This window comes from Macrotis lagotis, chromosome 1, assembly GCF_037893015.1.
Source record: "Macrotis lagotis isolate mMagLag1 chromosome 1, bilby.v1.9.chrom.fasta, whole genome shotgun sequence".
Taxonomy (NCBI): Eukaryota; Metazoa; Chordata; class Mammalia; order Peramelemorphia; family Peramelidae; genus Macrotis; species Macrotis lagotis.
In genome coordinates this window covers 362,371,918-362,392,733 of record NC_133658.1, presented here as the reverse complement: position 1 = coordinate 362,392,733, position 20,816 = coordinate 362,371,918, and the positions used below count along the sequence as shown (strand labels likewise).

The 20,816-nt window shown below is 35.1% G+C and overlaps 1 protein-coding gene and 1 pseudogene across 12 annotated transcripts in view; one reads left to right on the top strand and one right to left on the bottom strand.

The window, feature by feature from the left end:
- NSD1 (nuclear receptor binding SET domain protein 1) overlaps positions 1-20,816 on the top strand; it is a 160,556-nt gene that overhangs the window by 79,677 nt on the left and 60,063 nt on the right. For 11 of the 12 annotated variants that reach the window (XM_074212296.1, XM_074212295.1, XM_074212293.1 and 8 more), the window contains one exon: positions 2,501-5,057. In XM_074212296.1, coding sequence (XP_074068397.1) covers positions 2,501-5,057 — 2,557 coding nt within the window. The remainder of the gene's footprint in view (positions 1-2,500; positions 5,058-20,816) is intronic. The other variant, XM_074212303.1, reaches the window with a different exon arrangement.
- LOC141506298 (mitochondrial import receptor subunit TOM7 homolog) lies at positions 798-1,048 on the bottom strand (annotated as a pseudogene).

Below are 20,816 nucleotides of genomic sequence, written 5' to 3'. Positions count from 1 at the left end.
TCCTGGAGTGAGGAGGACCTGAGTTCAACTGTGGCCTCAGATGCTTGATAACTACCTTGCTGTGTGACCTTGGACAAGTCACGTAACCCTCTTGTGGTGCAAAAAAATAAAAAAAGAAAAGAAAAAACTACCTAGGGCATTACCACTTGGCATATAACTTGTATTTTCTCTGATTATTTCTGCTGGTGATAACCAAGTGAACAGCTGAATTTTTCCCCTTGGGACTACTATGACCTCCTCTTTCTCTCCCATAAATATTCATGAAATTTGATGTCTGTGCCCCAGTTGAAAAGTTAGCTGCGGTAGGTTAATTTAGATTTTTCGTGTGCCTTAACTTGGGAATAAAGCCATTTTTTTCACAATCATCATTACTCACATAATCTTAGCCAAGTCATTTAACCGCTTTAGACTTTAGTTATCTCATTTGCAAGAAGAGGGAGTTTGATAAAATATTCATTAAAGTTCTTGACTTACGGTACTGATCTTTTTCCTTTTGTCCTTAGTCCTTATGTGTAGATTTTTCTATGGTTTATAGCAAGTTGTGTTATTGAAATGCTGAAAAATAGGATTTCTCTTCTTTTTTTTTTTTCATGGTTTAAGTTATTTATTTCAATACATTCTGTCCCCACAAATTAATTAGAACTATTTTGCCATATCCACTGTGCAAAGGAAGACCCCAAGGGCATGCAGATGATGAGGTACAGGGACCTGTTCACTGCTGCATTCTGGCCAAAGTGCACACTGGCGGGCTGCTCTTGTTTGCTGATTGTTTCCAATCCAGATGTCCAAACAGTCTTTCATCCCCAAAGCAAGCTCAAAACAGTAGGTTCAGGCATTCCAGGATCTGCACCTCTCCTGAATCCCAGGTAGAGCATGAGGGGTATGAGTGGATGGTAAATTGGCCTCCCTGGAAGAGCTGCTGCAGCCACTGCTTGAACTCCTTGCTCGGCTTCACTGTGGTGGCGGCGGCGGGAAACCAGGGCCCCTGGCAAGCTTGGACTCCCGCGGCCTCCTTCCTAGGATTTCTATTCTTAATGATAACTTTCATCTTTCCATAAAAGTATATATTTTTGTCTCTTTGTAGTCATCATTTCCTCTGCTACCACAGGAATCTCAGAACCAGTCACTGATGAAATTAGTTTGAAAGAAATATCCAGGGCAATAAAGTTAGCTTTAGCAGGAGGCTCCCCTTGTGTTGGCCCCATCATGATCTCTGAATGCTATGGATAGTATTCCTGTTATGCTTCTTCCTTTCGTGATCATTTCAGCATTACATGGATTATATGGTGGAATAACTCCTTATAATTCACAGAAGAGTAAGAAATTTTGGGGGATTGTGGTGAATGAATGGAAGAGGCATTCAGATGTTTCTCTAAATATTTGGCATATTTATTATCCCAAGTCTCACTGTGGAAAGGACAAGTATGACAGGAGATGTATATAGCAAGAAATATATAAGAGAACCATGGAACAGAAATGATCCCTTTGACTTCACTGAATCAGTAGTATAAAGCATCTCCCTCCCCCTCACTTTGTTTTGTATAAGTAGAACTATAGTCTTTCCTTTTGGGTATGGACATAGCAACTTCTTTCTAGAGTTGATAAGCTCTGTAGCCATGGGAGAATCCTGTGGGGGAGAAAGAGACAGAGACAGGACTGAAACTTTAATTACAAATCTAATGAGGAACATTTAAAGATAATCTTTTTTTCTTTTTATCATTTAAAAGTAAAGTCAATATTTCAACAGTTTTTTTTTTTTTTTTTTAGATTTTTCAAGGCAATGGGGTTAAGTGGCTTACCCAAGGCCACACAGCTAGGTAATTAAGTGTCTGAGGTCAGATTTGAACCCAGGTACTCCAGACTCCAAGGCTGGTGCTCTATCCACTGTGCCACCTAGCCGCCCCCAACAGTTTATTTTTTTAAGAAAGATTCTATTTATTTTGAGTTTTACATTTTTTTTCCCCTAATTTCTGCTTCCCTCTCCATACCCTCCACAGGAGGCAGTCTGTTAGTCTTTACAATGTTTCCATGGCATACATTGATCTAAGTTGAATGTGATGAGAGAGAAATCATATCCATAAGGAAAAAAAAAGTATAAGGGATAGCAAAATTGCATAATAAGATAATGGGGTTTTTTAAATTAAAGGCTATAGTCTTTGGTCTTTGTTCAAACTCCACAATTCTTTCTCTGGATACAGGTGGTATTCTCCATCTCAAACATCCCAGAATTGTACCTGATTGTTGCACTGATGGAATGAACAAGTCCATTAAGGTTGATCATCAACCCCATGTTGCTGTTAGGGTCTACAATTCAACAGTTTTTGTAAGGTCCATCTATAACAATAGAAATTATCCATTTAATTCGTCCATTGTGTTTTCTTGAATGATGGTCAAACTTTGGTTTCAGAGATTTGGGTATTGCTATACTAGACACTTTTTCACTTTTCTTTGATGTGTGATCTCACCTTCTTTCTTTTTCTTTTCCCTTTCAAATTTTAAGGTTCCTAAGAAAATCTTGAGTAAGTGGGAAGCCAGCGTTGGACTTGCTGAACAGCGAGATGTTTCTAAGGATTTTAAGGTCAGAAAGCGTATCAGAACTTCAATGAAACTAGACAGTGAGGAAGATATGCCCTTTGAGGACTGTACAAATGATCCTGAATCGGAGCATGAACGAGTATTGAATGGCTGCCTGAAATCACTTGCCTTTGACTCTGAAACCTCTTCAGATGAGAAGGTGAAGCCATGCACTAAATCTCGAATCAGAAAAAGATCTACAAGCCTCAAAAGGACTAGTATTAAAAAAAGCGGCATATCATTTGAAACTCATAAGGAAGAAAGAAGGGAAAAGATTACAGAGTCTCTTGGCCTGAATTATCTTTCTGGTGATGTGTCTGATAAACAAGCTTCTAATGAACTATGCAGAATAGCAAGCAGTCTTACAGCAGCATCCAATAACTCCACAACAAACTACTTGTTTTCTTCACGTGGGAAAACTATTATGAAAAAAGAGTTTGAATCTTCAAATTGTGATTCTCTGCTTGGTTTGTCTGAAAGCGTTTTGAATCCAAGCAGTTCTATGGAGAGGAAAAAACCTCTCCGCAGCATAGTTCACAGTGCAAAGTCAACCCACCCATGCTATATCAGTGCTGGTGATGAGGAAAAGAGAAGTGATTCAGCCAGTTTATGGACCACCTCTGAGGATGAGAGCAGTGACAGTGATCTGGACCCAGTTGACCAAAGTTCTGAGTCTGATGAGAGTGCTGTAGAAATCAGTGGCTCTTTTGATAAAAGTGAAAGTGAGTTACCTTTGGAGAAAAATGAAAAGGTTAAGTATTCCAGGTATCGCACAAAGAACACTAGAGTAAAAGCAAGAAAGAAGTCTAGAAAAACTAGTTCACATCTAGACCACTTATTAGATTGTACTAAAGCTCCTGACCCTGGAAGTGAAGAATCTCAAGGTGCTGATTCTGATTCCAAAATGCCCATCATTGCTAGAAATGACAATCTTTCCACCAAATATACCATGCCACAAAACATTTCCCATGAGAATTCTTTTGTAAAGAGTGGTCTTACTAATCAACCTCTATTACAATCAAAACATAAACAACCTAAAGCCAGGAGTATAAAATGCAAACACAAAGAGAGTGCTCTTGCAGTAGAATCCTCTGTTTTAGAAGAAGATTTCAGTTTAAAGTGCTGCTCTTCTGATTCCAAAGGGTCTCCTTTAGACTGTGTTGTCAAAAGTGGGAAGCTTGATAGTCTAAAACTACTGAGCAACATGCATGAGAAACCCAGGGATTCTGCAGAAATTGAAACAGCTGTTGTAAAACATGTTCTATCAGAATTGAAAGAACTTTCTTATAGATCCTTAAATGATGACATAAATGATTCTGGTTCTTCTAAAATAAACAAACCTTTACTTTTTCCTTCTTCATCTAGTCAAAGTCGTTTGCCAATTGAACCAAACTACAAATTCAGCACCTTATTGATGATGTTGAAAGATATGCATGATAGTAAGACCAAGGAACAGCAGTTAATGACTACTCAAAATGTGGTGTCCTATCGTAGTCCTGGTCTTGGGGACTGTTCCAGCAGCAATGCTGCAGGTGGTTCAAAGTCCCTGGTTTCAGGAGGCTTGACTCAAAAGGCTGAAAAAAATGGAGATTGTATTCAGGACTCTATTTGTCAAAACCCTGCTGGGAGTGAGTCTTCTCTCATCCAAGACTCTTCCAGATCTTTAACTGGATTGCTTTCTAAGAAAAGAAGGCTAACAGCTTCTGGCAAACGTCGAGCCAACTGTATTACTCGGCGGAATTGTGCAAGATCCAAGTCATCCAAACTGCAGGATGGTTTCTTGGCACAAAGGGAAAAGGACATAGAGAGCAAAGATTTAAAATCAGAAAGGAAAAGGAAGTTAAACCAACTATCCAGTATGACCATTGAGACTGCACTGGGTGAATGCAAAGATGTTCCAGGATCAGTAAATAAGTCTCTAAGCAGCAGGTCTGCAGATTCCAAAAGAAAGCAGTCTCTTCAGTTAATGGAACATTTAACAGGTGAAGACCCTGCACATTTTTCTGATGTCCATTTTGATCCCATGATTAAAAAATCTGACCCTGATAAAAAGCCTGAAAAGTGCCCCTCTTTTGAGAATGGGGAAGTCTTAGAGCTGGACTCTGAAATGAACAGTGAAAGCTCCTTGAGTGATGAATCTAATGATGTAAACCATGTGGCACCCAAAAAGCGGTGGCAGCGTTTTAACCAAAGCAGAGCTAAATCCAGTAAGCGCATCAGTAGGTCTGGTAGGGAAAAGAACTCAAAGAGTGCCTTTGGGGACCTGCACCCTTGTGACTTTCTGCTGGAGGGGAAGGAGGGCCCAGAGGATAGACCTTCTAGCCCTTCAAAGGTGCTAGAGGAAGAAATTAAACAGAATTGTGAGGGTCACTTAGATATAGTTGTGCCACAGTTGAATGTGTGTGATAAGCCAAACAGTGATGGGCTGCACAGAGAATCAGGGCTTTCCAATTTTCCTCCACAGCCTGAGCTCTCCACACAAGGTAAGAGCTTTACAAGTGCATGACAAGTGGATTTGGGTATATTTTCTTGCCTTTTTATTTCTCTCTTCCCAGTGTTGTATCATAGCAGAGAATTTATATGTAAAAAAGTGTTTGGAAAGGTTAAGACGGGAAATTTTTCTTTAAGAATAAATAGACAAAAAAAATAATAAATAGACCAAAATATTCTAACTTTTAAGGAGCTCATTATGTACAACACTGAGGAATCTTTCTTATTTTATGACAAATTTACTTTTTTTTTAAATTTCTGTTTTTTAGTTGGTTTCATATAGTGGTTATCTTAGAGAAATATGACAAGGAAAGTACCTTTATCTGGCCTGGGATCAAATCATGATTCCATTATGAAGGAAGTAGCTTTTGAGTTTGACCTTCAAGGAAATGGGTAGTGACATTAAGAGATGCACTTGGGGAAGGGAATTCATTCTGGCCATGGGTTTTGGAAAAGCAAATAGATAGGACAGAATAAGAAAGGAAAAGAGGAGATACTCACTTTGACTGAAACAGAATATATGAAGGGAAGTCATATAAGAAAACTGTGAAATAGATTTTGTTGGATTCAATTCGTGAGATACCTTGAAGGATTATCCAAGGAATTTTGAGAAGTGATGTACAAATGATGTTTGTTTTCATTCTCAAAGAAGACTGACATAAGGGAGGTGATGCTATGACAAGCAAGTGAATTGGATTTGAGTAAAGGGGAACTGTGCTGAGTCATCACTTCACTGTCTCCTCCAGAGCCATCTGGGTCCAGTGGGCAGCTAATGGATCAGGATGACTGGAGATGACCTTGGATGTGAGGCAATCAGGGTTAAGTCACTTGCCCAAGGTCATATAAGTAGTAAATGGCAAGTATCTGAGGAGAGATTTGACCTCAGGTCCTCACTACAGGGCTTGATACTCTGTCCGTAGCACCACCTAAATGCCCAACATATAGAGTGATATGTAGGATAGATGACTGATAGTTTATGATGGGTTTTGGTTTTGAGTGGGGAAACTAAAGGTAGAAAGACAAGATAGGAAGCTAGTTTCTCAGCAAGTAGAAAGGAGGACTAGAAGAAACAGTCTATTGCTATTATGGAAACATTTTTGCCATCTGCGGTTTCCGGTGATTTCAGTGGATTTGTGCTTCTAAATTCCTAAGTCCTCCTGTTGGGAGGCATGAAACCTGTAGGGCAGTGAAGTTAATTTAAAAACTTATTTTTTGAGGGCAGCTAGGTGGTGCAGTGGATAGAGCACCAGCCCTGGAGTCAGGAGTACCTGAGTTCAAATCCAGCCTCAGACACTTAATAATTACCTAGCTGTTTGGCCTTGGGCAAGCCAGTTAACCTCATTTGCCTTGCAAAATCCTAAAAACTTATTTTTTTATTCTGGATTTAGATGTGAAAACAATTACTTGCAGAAGTACACAGAAAATTATGTATCATATTTTTAGGGAGTAAGAATGAATTGATTACATTTCTTCATTGAAAAATTAATAGAAACTTCTAAAATAGGGAAATTAGCCATTATAGAAGTTATGTGAGGAGATTTTTTCCTAAATGACAGGAGAAAAACTGGGAGAGAAAAGGATATGGTGCCAAAAGACAACTGCTATTTCTCCTGCTGTTACCAAACATCCCTCTCATTTTGAGGGAGTTTCAAAGTTTTATGTTTCTCCAAAACTGAGAATGAACTATGTTCTAATTGATCAGTTTCTTATAGGAAGAAATAGTACTTGGGCTCCTATTTCATCCTTCAGAATCCTGTTGAACTTCACTTGTAGTTCACACTACTGAATTTTAGTACCCAGTCACAGTTTTAAGTAATGATTACATGAGAAAATGTGGTTTTTGATATCCCAGATTTTAACTGAAGTTGAAAGGGTTCAAATATAGATGAGTGTACAGAGAAGAGAATAAATAACTAAAATAGTATATGTTGGCCTACCTTTGTCACCATCACAAGGACCTTTGCTTTCTCAGAATCACCCACCTTCCTAGAAGTTTACTTGTGACACAGGCAATAGTATAAGATAGAAGGAATGCCCTAGAGATTGTGACTCTCCACTACCCTGTTCTTATGCATTCCAGTACTTGTGCTCATTTGCCTCAGATGAACCTTTTTTGGGAGTTCTTGGTCTTAAAAAAAAAAAGATCTAGTGACAGGTGCATTAATTTTTCATGGTGGTTTTCAATTGGAAGTAAGAAGTCCACATCCGTAAAATAGTTTTCTATTTTAGCCTGAGTGTTCTTGTAGCAAAATCTTGAAAGGAAAGAGCAGTTTTTTTAGAGTAGTTATTTTTAAATTGGGTTTGAATTCATATTTATACAATATCATTAAGTTTTCATTTAGGCGGGACCTCAGGACTATGGTCTGACCTATTTCTGGAAAAGGAATTCCTACTATACCGCATCCACTGAATGATTATTTAGCTTTTGCTTTAGGACTTCTAGTGAATGGAAACTCACTGCTTATCCAGACATCCTATTCCACTTTTGGATAGCTGTGATTTTAAGAAATTGGCAAGTGTCTGAGGAAAGAATCAAAATAGGTTATTAAAAACATAATATGTGCTACCTAAATCTGCTTTTTTGCAGCTGCCCTTAATTCTGTCTTCTGGGGGCAAATGGAACAAGCCTTAATTTCTCTTCCACATGATAGTCTTTCAAGTACTATTATGTCCTCTCTTCTCCTCTGTCTTTCCATACACACACACACACACACACACACACTCACACTCACACTCACACTCACACTCACACTCACACTCACACTCACACTCACTCACTCACTCTTCAGTCAGCCTTCCAGTGAAATAGACTCAAAGAAAGTTCTTCATCGAACAGGTTGCACTCTAAATACTTTCCAGATTATCAGTAGCCTTCCAAAAATCTGATCCTTAGAACAATTCTACAGAGCTAATCTGATTGGGAATTCTGCTTGATAATTGTCTAGCTAAATAGTTTTACTTAGTAATAAGAGTGCTAAGCTTTAGTAGCTTAAAAATACACTGAGATTTTGAAAACGGGATAGGGCAAGAGTTTGGTTTTTTTTTTGTTGTTAAGGAGGAGAATCAGCTTTTCATTTTTCTAAATTATGAAAGGAGAAGATTGTAATAGTGAATACTTGAGGGACAGTGGAATTGACAGTGAAATCTATCAGTAGGCAAAATGCACTCTTCAGTCTCCCTCACTTTTCCTATTGAGAGATTATGTTTTAAGATTCTCTGTAAATCATTTTGCTGTAAAATTGAGAATTGTGTTACTCTACATATTTTTGTTTTGAAAGCATAATCTAAAAGTAAGCCACTATGTGTTTAGTTAAATTTAACAGGATGTAATTTTTGGAAAAATTTGCTTAATTTTGCCCTTTGGTTCATTTATATTTCTGTCTGAAACTTGAATATGGGAGTGTAGAATTAATATTTAGAACAGATATAAAAAGACTGCCTACTTGTAAAAGAATCAGCATGACATTCTCAAGTTTTTCAATTTGTTTTATAATTGTCCCCCTTTGTGATTTTTTTCCTTTTTTGTTCTAATTCTTCTTTACAAAATGATTAATATGGAAATATGTTTAATATAGTTATATAACTTAAATTACTGAGAAGGGGGAAATGGCAGGGAGGGAAAATATAGAACTCAAAACAGCAAAAAATGAATGTTAAAAATACTGTCTTTGCATTAGTTGGAAAAAAAATAATTTTTTTTAAAAGGCATTGGAGCAAGCAGAGAATCATGGAGTCATTCTTTTTGAGATGACTTTGAAAAATTAATGAGTACTCTTTGTGTCCAGTCATTCAACCGGTTCCACTTAATTTGTAGCCCTACATCTATCCCCACTATAACCCAATATCTCTCCAATCTTTTTCCAGACTAGTTTGTGAGACAATAAAAAACTTTGCCAAAATTTGGACAAAATTTATAACTCTTCCTTGATCCTTCTAGGTTAGTAACTCCCATCAGAAAAAGAAATAAGGATTACTTGAACTGTCATGATACTGCTTCCCTTTTCTAGAATTCTCTTAATTATGTTTTAATAACCTGTCCTATTTTGACAAGATTCTAAGTTAGATTCCTCCGCCTGTATTTAGCAGATTTGATTCTCCTCTTTTTTTTTTGAGGATAGTTGTGGTCTTTCAAAGATTTCTGAGTCAGCAATCAAATTTCTATTATTTCAGCAGCTGAGGATCAGCTCAACTTGAAGATTACTGAGATTACTGGGGATCTCTTTTAGCATTTCAATGCCATATTAGCCATCTTTGTTCTTTCCTTTTCTATTCAAAGTTTATTCTCTTTGGCCGAGTAAATAATCAAGTTAAGAAATGAGTAACATTTCCATCTCTCCTTTTATCTTGTCATCTATAATATTTCTGCTTTAACCAGTAGCATGCCATTTTGCTTTGAAGTTATGGTCCAGAAATCCAAAATTATTACTCAAATAGCCTAATTGGCAATTCACTTTCCAAGTATGTAATTTTCTTCTGAATTTCTTGATTTTATGCACAACAGTAAATAATCATTTGCTGTTTTCTTAAGGTCTTCATCTTACACCAGTCTGCAATCTTTAGCTTCCCTCTCACGGTTCCTTATACATTTTGTACATTGTGTAATATTACTAGCAAACCTAAGTAAATCTATATAAAAAGATCATGACTAAGTATATGTTGCATTGCACTTAGCCATTTTTTTTTTTTGCAAGCCAATGGTATTAAATGACTTGCCCACGGCCACACAGCTAAGTATTAAGTAGTCTGAGATCAAATTTGAACTCGAGTCCTCTTGACTTTAGAGCCGGTACTCTATCCACTGGACCCTAGCTGCCCCTTCTAATTTTTTTTTTTTAATCTGAGATTTGTTTGAAGTTCTGATTTATAAAACAGTAGAAATTTATTATGTTCTTTTGATTCTGCTTTGTTTTGGGGGGCTTGTTATGACAGTATCATTTGTATCCATGTAAGTCATTTGAAGTAGGTCACTATCTATCATATTGACAAATCTTAGGATGTTTTTTATTCTGTCTTGGATTTATGCCCTGAAAAGATAACATCTCTTCTTAGCAATTCAACAGTTATGTATAAATTCATGTTTCAGTAGGGAATCAACAAGCACTACTGATAGCTTTTATTCCTCTGACCCTTGTGAGACCTCCTATTTCAGCACCTATGAATCTACTTTTATTATTTCTAGGAAGAGGATAAAGAGCAAGCTGCTTCCTTCTTAGATTATGCACCTAACCCCATCCTCTTTTTTTTTTTTAGATTTTTTTTCCAAGGCAATGGGTTTAAGTGGCTTGCCCAAGGCCACACGGCTAGGTAATTATTAAGTGTCTGAGGTCGGATATGAACCCAGGTACTCGTGACTCCAAGGCCGTGACTCCAAGGCCGGTGCTCTATCCACTGTGCCACCTAGCCCCCCCCATCCTCTTTAAAAAAAAAATCATTAGGGGCAGCTAGGTGGCTCAGTGTCTAGAGCACTGGCCCTGGAGTCAGGAGGACCTGAGTTCAAATATGGCTTCAGACATTTAATAATTACCTAGCTGTGTGGCCTTGGGCAAGCCACTTAACCCCATTGCCTTGAAAAACTAAAAAAAAAATCATTAATAACTTTGTTTTTACATCACATTGATTTTCACTATTATAATTGCTGATTCCCCTACCTATCAAGGCTACTATCTCTTGTTAAAAAGAATAAAGCTCCTTCTAAATCCATCTACAATTTCACAAAATAAGCCAGATTTCAAATGCATTCCCACGTTGAAAGTAAAATGGGGAATAATTTTTTCTACATTTGTTCCCTTGGAAAATTTGGTCATTATAATTACTCAGCCTTCAGTTTTATTTTATTCTTCATTACATTTATGGGAAACAATTTGTTTAGCTAGTTTTAGTTTTCTTCTTAGCTTCAAGTGTTTAATATGCCTTCTATTCTTCTTTGGTACCTTCTTAGACCCTCTAGCCTCCTGACACAAGATTTTTGCTTCTTCACATACTTGTTCGGCTTAGGTTTCACAGAGACTTTTTTTTAAAGGAATAAGTTGATCGTTACTGATAAAGATAGTAAAAAAATTAGTATGGTGCTTAGCAGTAATAAATAAATTTAGCTGTGTCCTATTTTCTCTGTTAAATTGAAATAGAAATTGGTAATGGTTCATTTTATAAGCAAAAAAAATGCTTCAGTATTTTGTTCTATCATTAAGAATGAGATTTTTTTCTATGCCTTGCTTTCTTATGGATCCAAGTTACTTAATCTGGTACCTGCTTTAAATGGATGCATCAAACTGTATTTGAGCTAACTCAAAATTATAATTTAATTACCTTGTAATTACCTAGTAATTAAATTAGTTTTAAATTGCCATAAAAATTTCATGATTTTTCAGAGGTAAATATAATTTTCCTTAATTTCATGACATCAAACAATTGTCATATTTTTAACCAATTGAAATTTGCATAATGTGGTAACCTAGAAAACTTAATGTTAAAAAAATTTTATATAAGGGTTGGACAACCCTTGTCTAATTTTATCTAAGATTTGCTTAAAGTATTTACAAAATTGTTGTAATTTTATGTTCTTTTGGTTCTGCTTTGTTCATGTTGCATTACTTTGTTAATGTTGCATTCCTTCATGTTGATCTTTTCATATTTCCTTGTTCTTTCCTTATTGCACAGTAATTTTACATGTTCATATACTATAATTGTCATTTTTCAATTATTGATCATGTAGTTTATTTCCAGTTTTTTGCTGTTAAAAATAGTGGCGCTATGAACATTTTTGTACTTATAGATCTTTTTTGTGCCAAAATCATTTGATAAAAGCAGTAGTTGGTTTGCTAGATCTGGTGTGAACAGTTTTATAGCTTTCTTGATTCTACATTATATTCCAAAACAGTTGAAACAATTCACTGCTTCCAGTAGTGATATTCTTCTGTTTTCCTACATTCCTTTTATCAGAAAATGCTTTCATCTTTTACCTTTTTTTCCCAGTTTAATTGGTGTGAGGGGATAACTCAGATGTTAATTTTCAAGTAATTTGAGTATAAAGTGGTTGGGTAGTCAGATATAGTTCTTAATCTTATAGCTCTCTAGGTTTCATGTACAATTTGAATGTCACTTTTTTTGGTGAAAGTATTATTTATTTTGAATTTTACAATTTTTCCCCTTGTTCCCCCCCACCCCCCAACATAAGGAAGTCTGTTAGTTTTTACATTGTTTCCATGCTATACATTGATCTAAATTGAATGTGCTGAGAAAGAAATCATATCCTTAAGAAGAAAAAAATAAAATATAAGAGTTAGCAAGATTGCATAAGATAACGTGTTTTTTTTTTTTAATTAAAGATTGAACTCCTCAATTCTTTCTCTGGATACACATGGTTTTCTCCATTGCAAATACCCCAAAATTGTCCCTGATTGTTGCACTGATGGAATGAGCAAGTCTATCAAGGTTGATCATCACCTACATGTTGCTGTTAAGGGTGTACAAAGTTCTGGTTCTGCTCATTTCGTTCAGCATTAGTTCATGCAAATCCTTTCAGATTTCCCCTGAATTCCCATCCCTCCTGGTTTCTAATAGCACAATAGTGTTCCATCACATACATTTACCAGTTTGTTAAGCCATTCCCCAATGGAAGGACATTCACTTAATTTCCAGTTTTTTGTCACTACAAACATAGGGCTGCTATGAATGTTTTTGTACAAGTGATGTTTTTACCCTTCTTCATAATCTCTTCAGGATATAGATCCAGTAGTGGTATTGTTGGTTCAAAGGATATGCACATTTTTGTTGCCCTTTGGCACTTTCCCAAATTGCTCTCCAGAAGGGTTGGATGAGTTCAGAGCTCCACCAATAATGTATTAGTGTCCCAGATTGCCCACATCCCTTCCAACATTGATCATTGTCCTTTCTGGTCATATTGGCCAGTCTGAGAGGTGTGAGGTGGTACCTCAGAGATGCTTTAATTTGCATTTCTCTGATAAGTAGTAATTTAGAACAGTTTTTCATATGACTATGGATCACTTTGATTTCTTCATCTGTAAATTGCCTTTGCATATCCTTTGACCATTTGTTGATTGGGGAATGTCTTGTTTTCTTAAAAATTTGACTCAGTTCTCTGTGTATTTTAGAAATGAGTCCTTTGTCAGAAATACCAGTTGTAAAAATTGTTTTCCAATTCACTGTATTTCTTTTGATCTTGGTTACAGTGGTTTTTTTTTTCCTGTGCAAAAGCTTTAATTTGATGTAATCAAAATTGTCTAGGTTATTATTATTATTTTTTTTTTTTTTTAGGATTTTGCAAGGCAAATGGAGTTAAGTGGCTTGCCCAAGGCCACACAGCTACATAATTATTAAGTGACAGGCTGGATTTGAACTCAGGTACTCCTGACTCCAGGGCCTGTGCTCTATCCACCCTGCCACCTAGCCTCCCCTCTAGTTTGTTTTTAATGATGTTCTCCATCTCTTCCTTGCTCATGAACTACTTCCCTTTCCATAGATCTGACAGGTAAACTATTTCTTGATCTCCTAGTTTGCTTATCATATTGTTTTTTATGTCTAAATCCTGTATTCATTTTGATCTTATCTTGGTGTAGGGTGTGAGGTGTTGGTCTAATCTGAGTTTCTGTCATACTACCTTCCAATTTTCCCAACAGTTTTTTCGAAGAGATTTTTTTATCCCAATAGCTGGACTCTTTTGGTTTGTCAAACAGTAGATTACTATAATCATTTCCTGCTATGGATGTCACTTGTGATAGATATATTGTGCAAAGATTTTTTCCCAATCTGTTTTTTGTTTTGACTACATTACTTCTATTTGCGTAAAATTATTACATCTTTAAATAATTGAAGTAGTCAATTATATCTTATAAAGTTTACAACTAATTAAATTTGATCAATAACTATTTAGTTTTAAATGAACGAATGAAAAAGTATTAAATGATTAATGTTGTGTGTTAAGAATAGAAAAATTTAAATAGTCCCTACTTCTAAAGAGTTTTGATACTTATAGAGAGTTATGATAACAGTCAAGGTGACTATAGGACATAGAGAGATAAGACTTAGGATTTTAGGAGAAAATGATAGAACAGATGATAAAGGACTCTTGGTTTGGAGTTAATGACACTCTTCTCTTTAAGTAGCCAATTAGCCTGTGTGAAGGAGGAAAACAGGATAGCTTTCTGCTTTCTTGGCAGGGTTCTGATAAGGTGGAGGGAAAAAGGTAAAAACAAAGGAGGTAAGATTCCCCTAGTGATGACAACTCATTTCTGTAACTAACATTCATGTGTCCTTATCCCCTCATACTGCCAAATTGAATCCAGTGACAGTCCAAAACACCATTTTCACTAACCTCATCTGATTTGGAACATTTTGCCATTTGTTGTGGATGTTAAAACTTTTTCAGTTTGCTGAGAGTTTGGATTTGTTGGTTTTTTCATTATTTAAATCATTGTTTTTTTAAAATTCTACATTAAATCTTAACTCTTATGGTTTTCTGAAATCATTTTTACTGTACAGTATATGTAACATATAGTGTGTTCGACTATTCTTCAATTGATTGGCATATTTGTCATTTCTAGTTTTTTGCTGCTTCACTTTTGCTATGAGCACTTGAATTTGTGTCTTCAGGGTTTTTTGTTTTTTTGATCTTGTTGGAGCCTGTCTAGTACTGAAATTGCTAAATCATTTAGTATGAATAATTGAGTTGCTTTTTTGGAAGTGGGAATGTAGTATGAATCCAAACTGACATCCAGAATCTGGTGGATCAAACAGTTTTTTCTTCCCCTAACTTCCTATAACTTCTCCAACCTTGACTCCTCTGTTTTGTCATGACTTCTAATTAGTAGAATTTAAGGTGAAACCTTCTGAGATGCTGTAATTTGCATTTCTTCTATCTGTACCTGGAAAATGTTTTTGTTTGGTATGGTTTGCAAATTCTTTTATATTTAAATAGTCTTTTTTGTCTCTAGTGCTTTTACATTCCTTTAAAATTTTTCTTTTGATTAGTAATTAAACTTCCTTAGTAATTTGCATTTATGTTAATTAGTTCACACATTTGAATTGTAATAGTTTTCAGTTACCTGACTTAACTCAAAGATTCTTTGTTTATTCTTATTTACTCTTTGAGGTTAACATGCATTCTTTTTGCTTTCCAGTGCATTGCCTGATTTCTTTCTGTATCTCACTCTTTGATCTTAAATGCTATATGATATTCCATTATATAACTGACAGTTTGAATTATTTATTGTTTGGATATATAGATTGCTTCCAATTTGTATTTCAGTTTCAGTTTGTAATTACATATGCTACTATAAAAATGTTTTTGTGTAGTTGGTTTTTTTATGATATACCTTGGTAACATTTTCAGAGTACATGACAGTGGAATTAGGTAAAGGGGTATGATTTGATTGTTTTAGTGAATTTTTACTCTGTAATATCATATTACTCTCCAAAGATATCACAGATTTATGATATTTGACTAGCTTAACTCTCTTAATCTGCCACAGCCTCCCTTATATCTTTTATTATAAGATCCTTTTATATTTATTCCCTCATCACAGTTGTGAGAAAGAACTCATTCTTTCTCTTAACTGACTTTCATGTTCTTTTATACACTTGGAAATTATTATGAAATAAAGGATAATATGTTAATCTAAACCTATTTTTTTGCCAGTCTATTTACCCATTTTGTCACCAGTTCTTTAATGCTGAATTAATTTCCCTCTTCAGTGCTTGTTGCCTACTGAATAATTTACATACAACTTTCTAAGTTGTGCTTATCTATTCTGTGGTTAAACTTTTGTTATTTTAGAATCCTGAATCAAATAGGTTCCAAAACTATTCCTTTTTTAAAATTTTAGACCTGAGAGTAACAGAAATCCTCTTCTTTGAAATTTATGTACTTTTCTACTAATTCTATAAGAATCTCCATGGTAAGAGAACTGTTATGTTGTGAAATCTGTTAATTTGAGTAATATTATTTTATTGTATCAGTATTGGCTAAACATGAAAATTGAATTTTTTACATTTACTTGCTGCTTTTTATTTCTATGAAAATTGATTTGCAGTTTCATTTTTGTAAATCTTATTTGTGTCTTAGTGGTTTAACTCCCAGATCTTTAATTTCCTTCTGTTATGTGGTATTTATCCTTCTTTCCCAGCTAAATTTTTGCTTGGTTCATAAAAAAATGAAAATGAGTTTAGGAAACTTATTTTGTGTTTTATTCCTTTGACCAAAGCAATTTTTCTCAGTGTTTTCTCTTATTCCCTAGTATTTTTTTTACTTTAAATCATCATCTGCAAATAATTGTGTATATTTTAAATTTCTTTTTCTCATCTTATTACTGTATCTCTACTATATCATGTGATCATGCTTTCTGACTGTGGGCAACCTGATCTTATTTGAAAGTTTTAGATATTCTACTTTTTTTTTAGGTTTTTTTTTTTCAAGGCAAATGGGGTTAAAGTGGCTTGCCCAAGGCCACACAGCTAGGTAATTATTAAGAGTCTGAGACCTGATTTGAACCCAGGTACTCCTGACTCCAAGGCCGGTGCTTTATCCACTACACCACCTAGCCGCCCCAAGATATTCTACTCTTAAAAAGTTGTTAGTTATTGGATAAAGATGTATCCTTTTGCTATGGTAAGCAAATGGTTATTTCTTTAGTGTTTTTAGTTAAATGTCTTTGGTATAGTAGATAAATTGATTTGGAATCAAAGGAAACAATTCCAATCTTTGTTATTCCTTACTTTTGTATTGTTTGGAGCAAATCTGTTAAACTTTCTGAGCCTTATTTTTCTCATGTAAATCGAGAAGAACTCTTGAGGTCCTTCCAGCTCTAAACATACTGCATCATTGTTCATTTGTGGTCTCTTTAATCATAATGTAGTTTTCCTCTTTATCTTTTAAGATCAATTCTTGCCTTACCTGAAACCACCTCTCTTTTGGATTCACTTGATTATAGAATAGATTTTTGACTAAACTCAACTAAAGCATCTCTATCCTTTAGATCTGTTTTTTTTAATTTAATTTAAAAAAATTTCCCAATTATATGCAAAGATGGTTTTTAACACTGATCCTTTTGCAAGCCCCTTGGCAGTGAGCAGTCTGATGTAGGTTGTACATGTACAATCATGTTTAACATTTCTATATTAGTTATGTTGTGAAAGAAGAATTAGAACTAAAAGGGGAAAACACTTATGAGAAAGAAAAAAAAACAAAAGAGGTTTTAAAAAGCAAACATAGTATGTTTTCCTCTGCATTCAGACTCCCTTGGTTTTTTTCTCTGAATGTGGAAGGCATTTTCCACAAGTCTCTCAGGAATTTCCTTGATCACTGAATTGCTGAGAGGTTCTAATTCATCATCATTGATCATCTCACAGTTGCTGTTAATGTGTATAATGTTCTCATTGTCCTGCTCACTCCACTTAGCATCTATTCATGCAAGTCTTTCCAAGCTTTTCTGAAGTCTGGCCAGCTCATTATTTCTTACATTTCAGTGATACTCCACCACATTGATAACCTTAACTTGTTCAGTCATTCCTCAATTCAATTTCTAGTTTTTCATGTGCTTTTTAATATAGGATGGAATTTTAATAATCATTCCATTAGTATTCAAAGTTATGATTAAATTTGCTTTTCCTTACATTAGATTGTTTTTTTTTAATTTCTAATTAGCATAATGCTATACATGTTTCTAATTTTACTCCCTGTACTAACACAATCCCCCCTCCCAAAAAAAGGACCATAAAAAATTAACAGTTTTCTTTAAAACTTCTTATTTGCATTCAGTACTAGATTACTTTGGTTCTATTTCATCTGATTGATCAGTTTACATTTCAGTGGCCTCTAGTTTCATTTTTTATTAGAAAGAATCAAAATTTCTATCAATTTTGCAGAATGTCTTTTCTCTTGATGAGTTAGAGTTTTGTAGGATAATTAGTTTTAGGATTCATGTTAGTCTTTGTTTTTTGGTAGTACCTGCCAACCACTACTTTGATTTTTGTTCTCTCAAGAAATCTCTTGCTTTTTAAATTAGTAGTTGTTCTACAGATTACTTTTCCCTGCCTGCTTCTCAGATACTCTTCTTGACTATGAACCTCTGGAATTTGATGACTATATTTCCAGGTAAATTAAAATTAGGGTTTCTTTTTCTTCTGTGTTCTGCATTCCAACCTCTGCTTTTATCTCTAAGAAGTTTTAATTTTCTTGTATTGTTTCCTAGAAAGTGATAGTTACTTTTCTTTTGTTATATTATCACTGCTGTATAAAATCTTCTGTAATCTCAGATTATCTCATGAAGTCTCTAGGGCCCATTGCTCTTTTCCCATTACTTTTTACCCTAAAAGTATTGACCTGAGGGAGAGATACCTAAGCTCTCTTCATCCCTATCTTATTCTCTTTTTTTCTCTTCTGAGTTGTCATTGAATCCAAATTATTTGTCATTTGGAATATCAGGAAATTTGTGAATGGCAACCTTTAATCTATAGTTATAGTATAATGCTAGATGTTGACAGTCATTATAGCTACATGGCACAATGGGATAAGAATGCCTGACTTGGGATCAGGAAGATCTGAGTACAAATCCTGCCTCAGATGTTTTCTATTTTTGTCATCCTGGACAATTGTTTTATTGAACCATAAAATCATCTTTCTATTATGCCTTTGCTTCTTTTTAAAATTTTCTTCCATTTTTGGTTGTGTTTTTTCTTTATGTCTGAGCCATTTGACACCTGAGAAAATCAATTACTTTATTGAGATTTTCAGCCATATTTCTTACCTAGTCAATTTTTTTTTGTCATCTTAAATTCTTTCAGCAATCTTATTTTCAGTCTCAACAGATTTCAGGCCTTTTATATCTTACGAAGTTAAATCATGAATTTAATGTATGAGCATTCACTATTCCATAGTGTTAGTTGTGGCAGTTCTGTTTTTTTCCTTTTTTATTGCTTTCTCCTCACATTTTTAGTATCTGTTCACTGTTTTGCTTACTTATTTCTTTGGTAAAAAACCTTCCCCCAGATCCCTATCCATCTATTTTAGACCATTTGTTATTATATTAGGTAGATTTATTTTTATTTTCATTTTTTCTAATTACATGCAAAGGTAATTTACAATATTCATCCATTTAGAAGTTTATGAATTCCACATTTTTCAATGATCTTCCCTTCCCTCCCCTCTCCCCATGGCTGTGAAAATATATTAAGTAGATTTAGTTCATGATCATTCATTGTTTCATCTTGAAACAAGCATACCTTACTTTACATTTTGAAACAATCTTCATATTACTTCTAGTACTCAATAGTATTTTAAAAATACATTTTTGGATGCCTTTTGTATTTATTTCACTCATTTCTGGGAGTTAATGGAACATCTTTGTACACTCTCCATGGAAACAGATTAAAATATAATTGAGAAATATTTTAATAAAATAAATTAAATTGTTCAGTTTTGTCCAATGTTTTTTTTTTTTTTTTTTTGTGACTACATACACCATAACACACCAGTGTTGTCCATGGGGTTTTCTTGGCAAACGTAATAGAATGGTTTGCCATTTTTTTCTCCAGGAACACAATCAATTTAAATATAATAAAATATAAATAATTGTAAGTATGCAATTTTCTAAGTCAGTATGTTCCTGAAAGGATTACAGTTCCCATTTCTTTTTGAGTTTGTTACCACTGGCCAAGATCATAGGTATTTAAACTTCTCTTTTGTCATGAATCTTTAGGCAGTCTCTGAACTACCATGTTGAATCTTTCTCAGAAAAATGTTTTTAAAGGCTATAAAATAAAATATTGATTATATTAGGGTAGTATTAGCAGGGTGTGTGTGTGTGGGGGGGGCGATGATAGATCCAGGTTAAGAACCCTTGATCCATGCTTAAGCCATGTTTTCTTTTCTTTTTTTTATTGGTGTCTCTTGTCTTTTCATTATAATCATTGCCTACCAGGTCTCATATGGAACTAAAACAAAAATTATCTGATTTCCCTAAGTTGGAACTGAATTCAGTCTTTTCCCCCTTTAGAATGTTGGGAAATGTTAGGCATAATCTGGCAACCTTGAATAATCATACTGTTATAGAGTGAAACTAGTTATGTTAACAGTAATAATAGCTAGGTGGTGTATTATATAGTAGGATAAGAATACCTGCCTTGGAATCAGAAAGACCTAAGTTCAAATCTTACCTCAGCTGTTGAAGAAACTGATCACCCTTAAGTCTCAGTTTCCTCATCTATCAAATTGAGGTTGAGGATAGTACTGATGTCTCACAAGCTTGCTGTGAAGATCAAATTGAAGTATTTATTGCTCATTGAAGATCACTGCTATATGAGCTGTTGTAATGATATGGAAGAGGGGGGGAAGGTGAGGGGCAATGAGGGAACCTTCCCTCTCATCAGAGGTGGCTCGGAGAGGAAATAGCATATACACTCAATGGGTATAGACATCTAGAGTAAAAAGGAGAGAACTGGACGGAGAAAGGGGGAGGGATGTGAGTGGTGGAGGAGAGGGTGGATCGCGGGGAGAGTGGTCAGATATAATGCATTTAACTTTTTACTTCTTGCAAGGGACTGGGACTGGGTGACCTGTCCGGGACCACTGGCCAGGTGGTTGCTGGGCCTTAGGGGTGGTATGTGGGCTCAGCGCCTCTTGGCCCCAGGGCGCATGATCAGTTTGCTGTGCCACACAGCTACCCTACAACACATTTTAGAATAGGAACAGAGTGAAAGAGAGAAAATATAGTATATGGTAGTGGGGAGGTATGAATGGA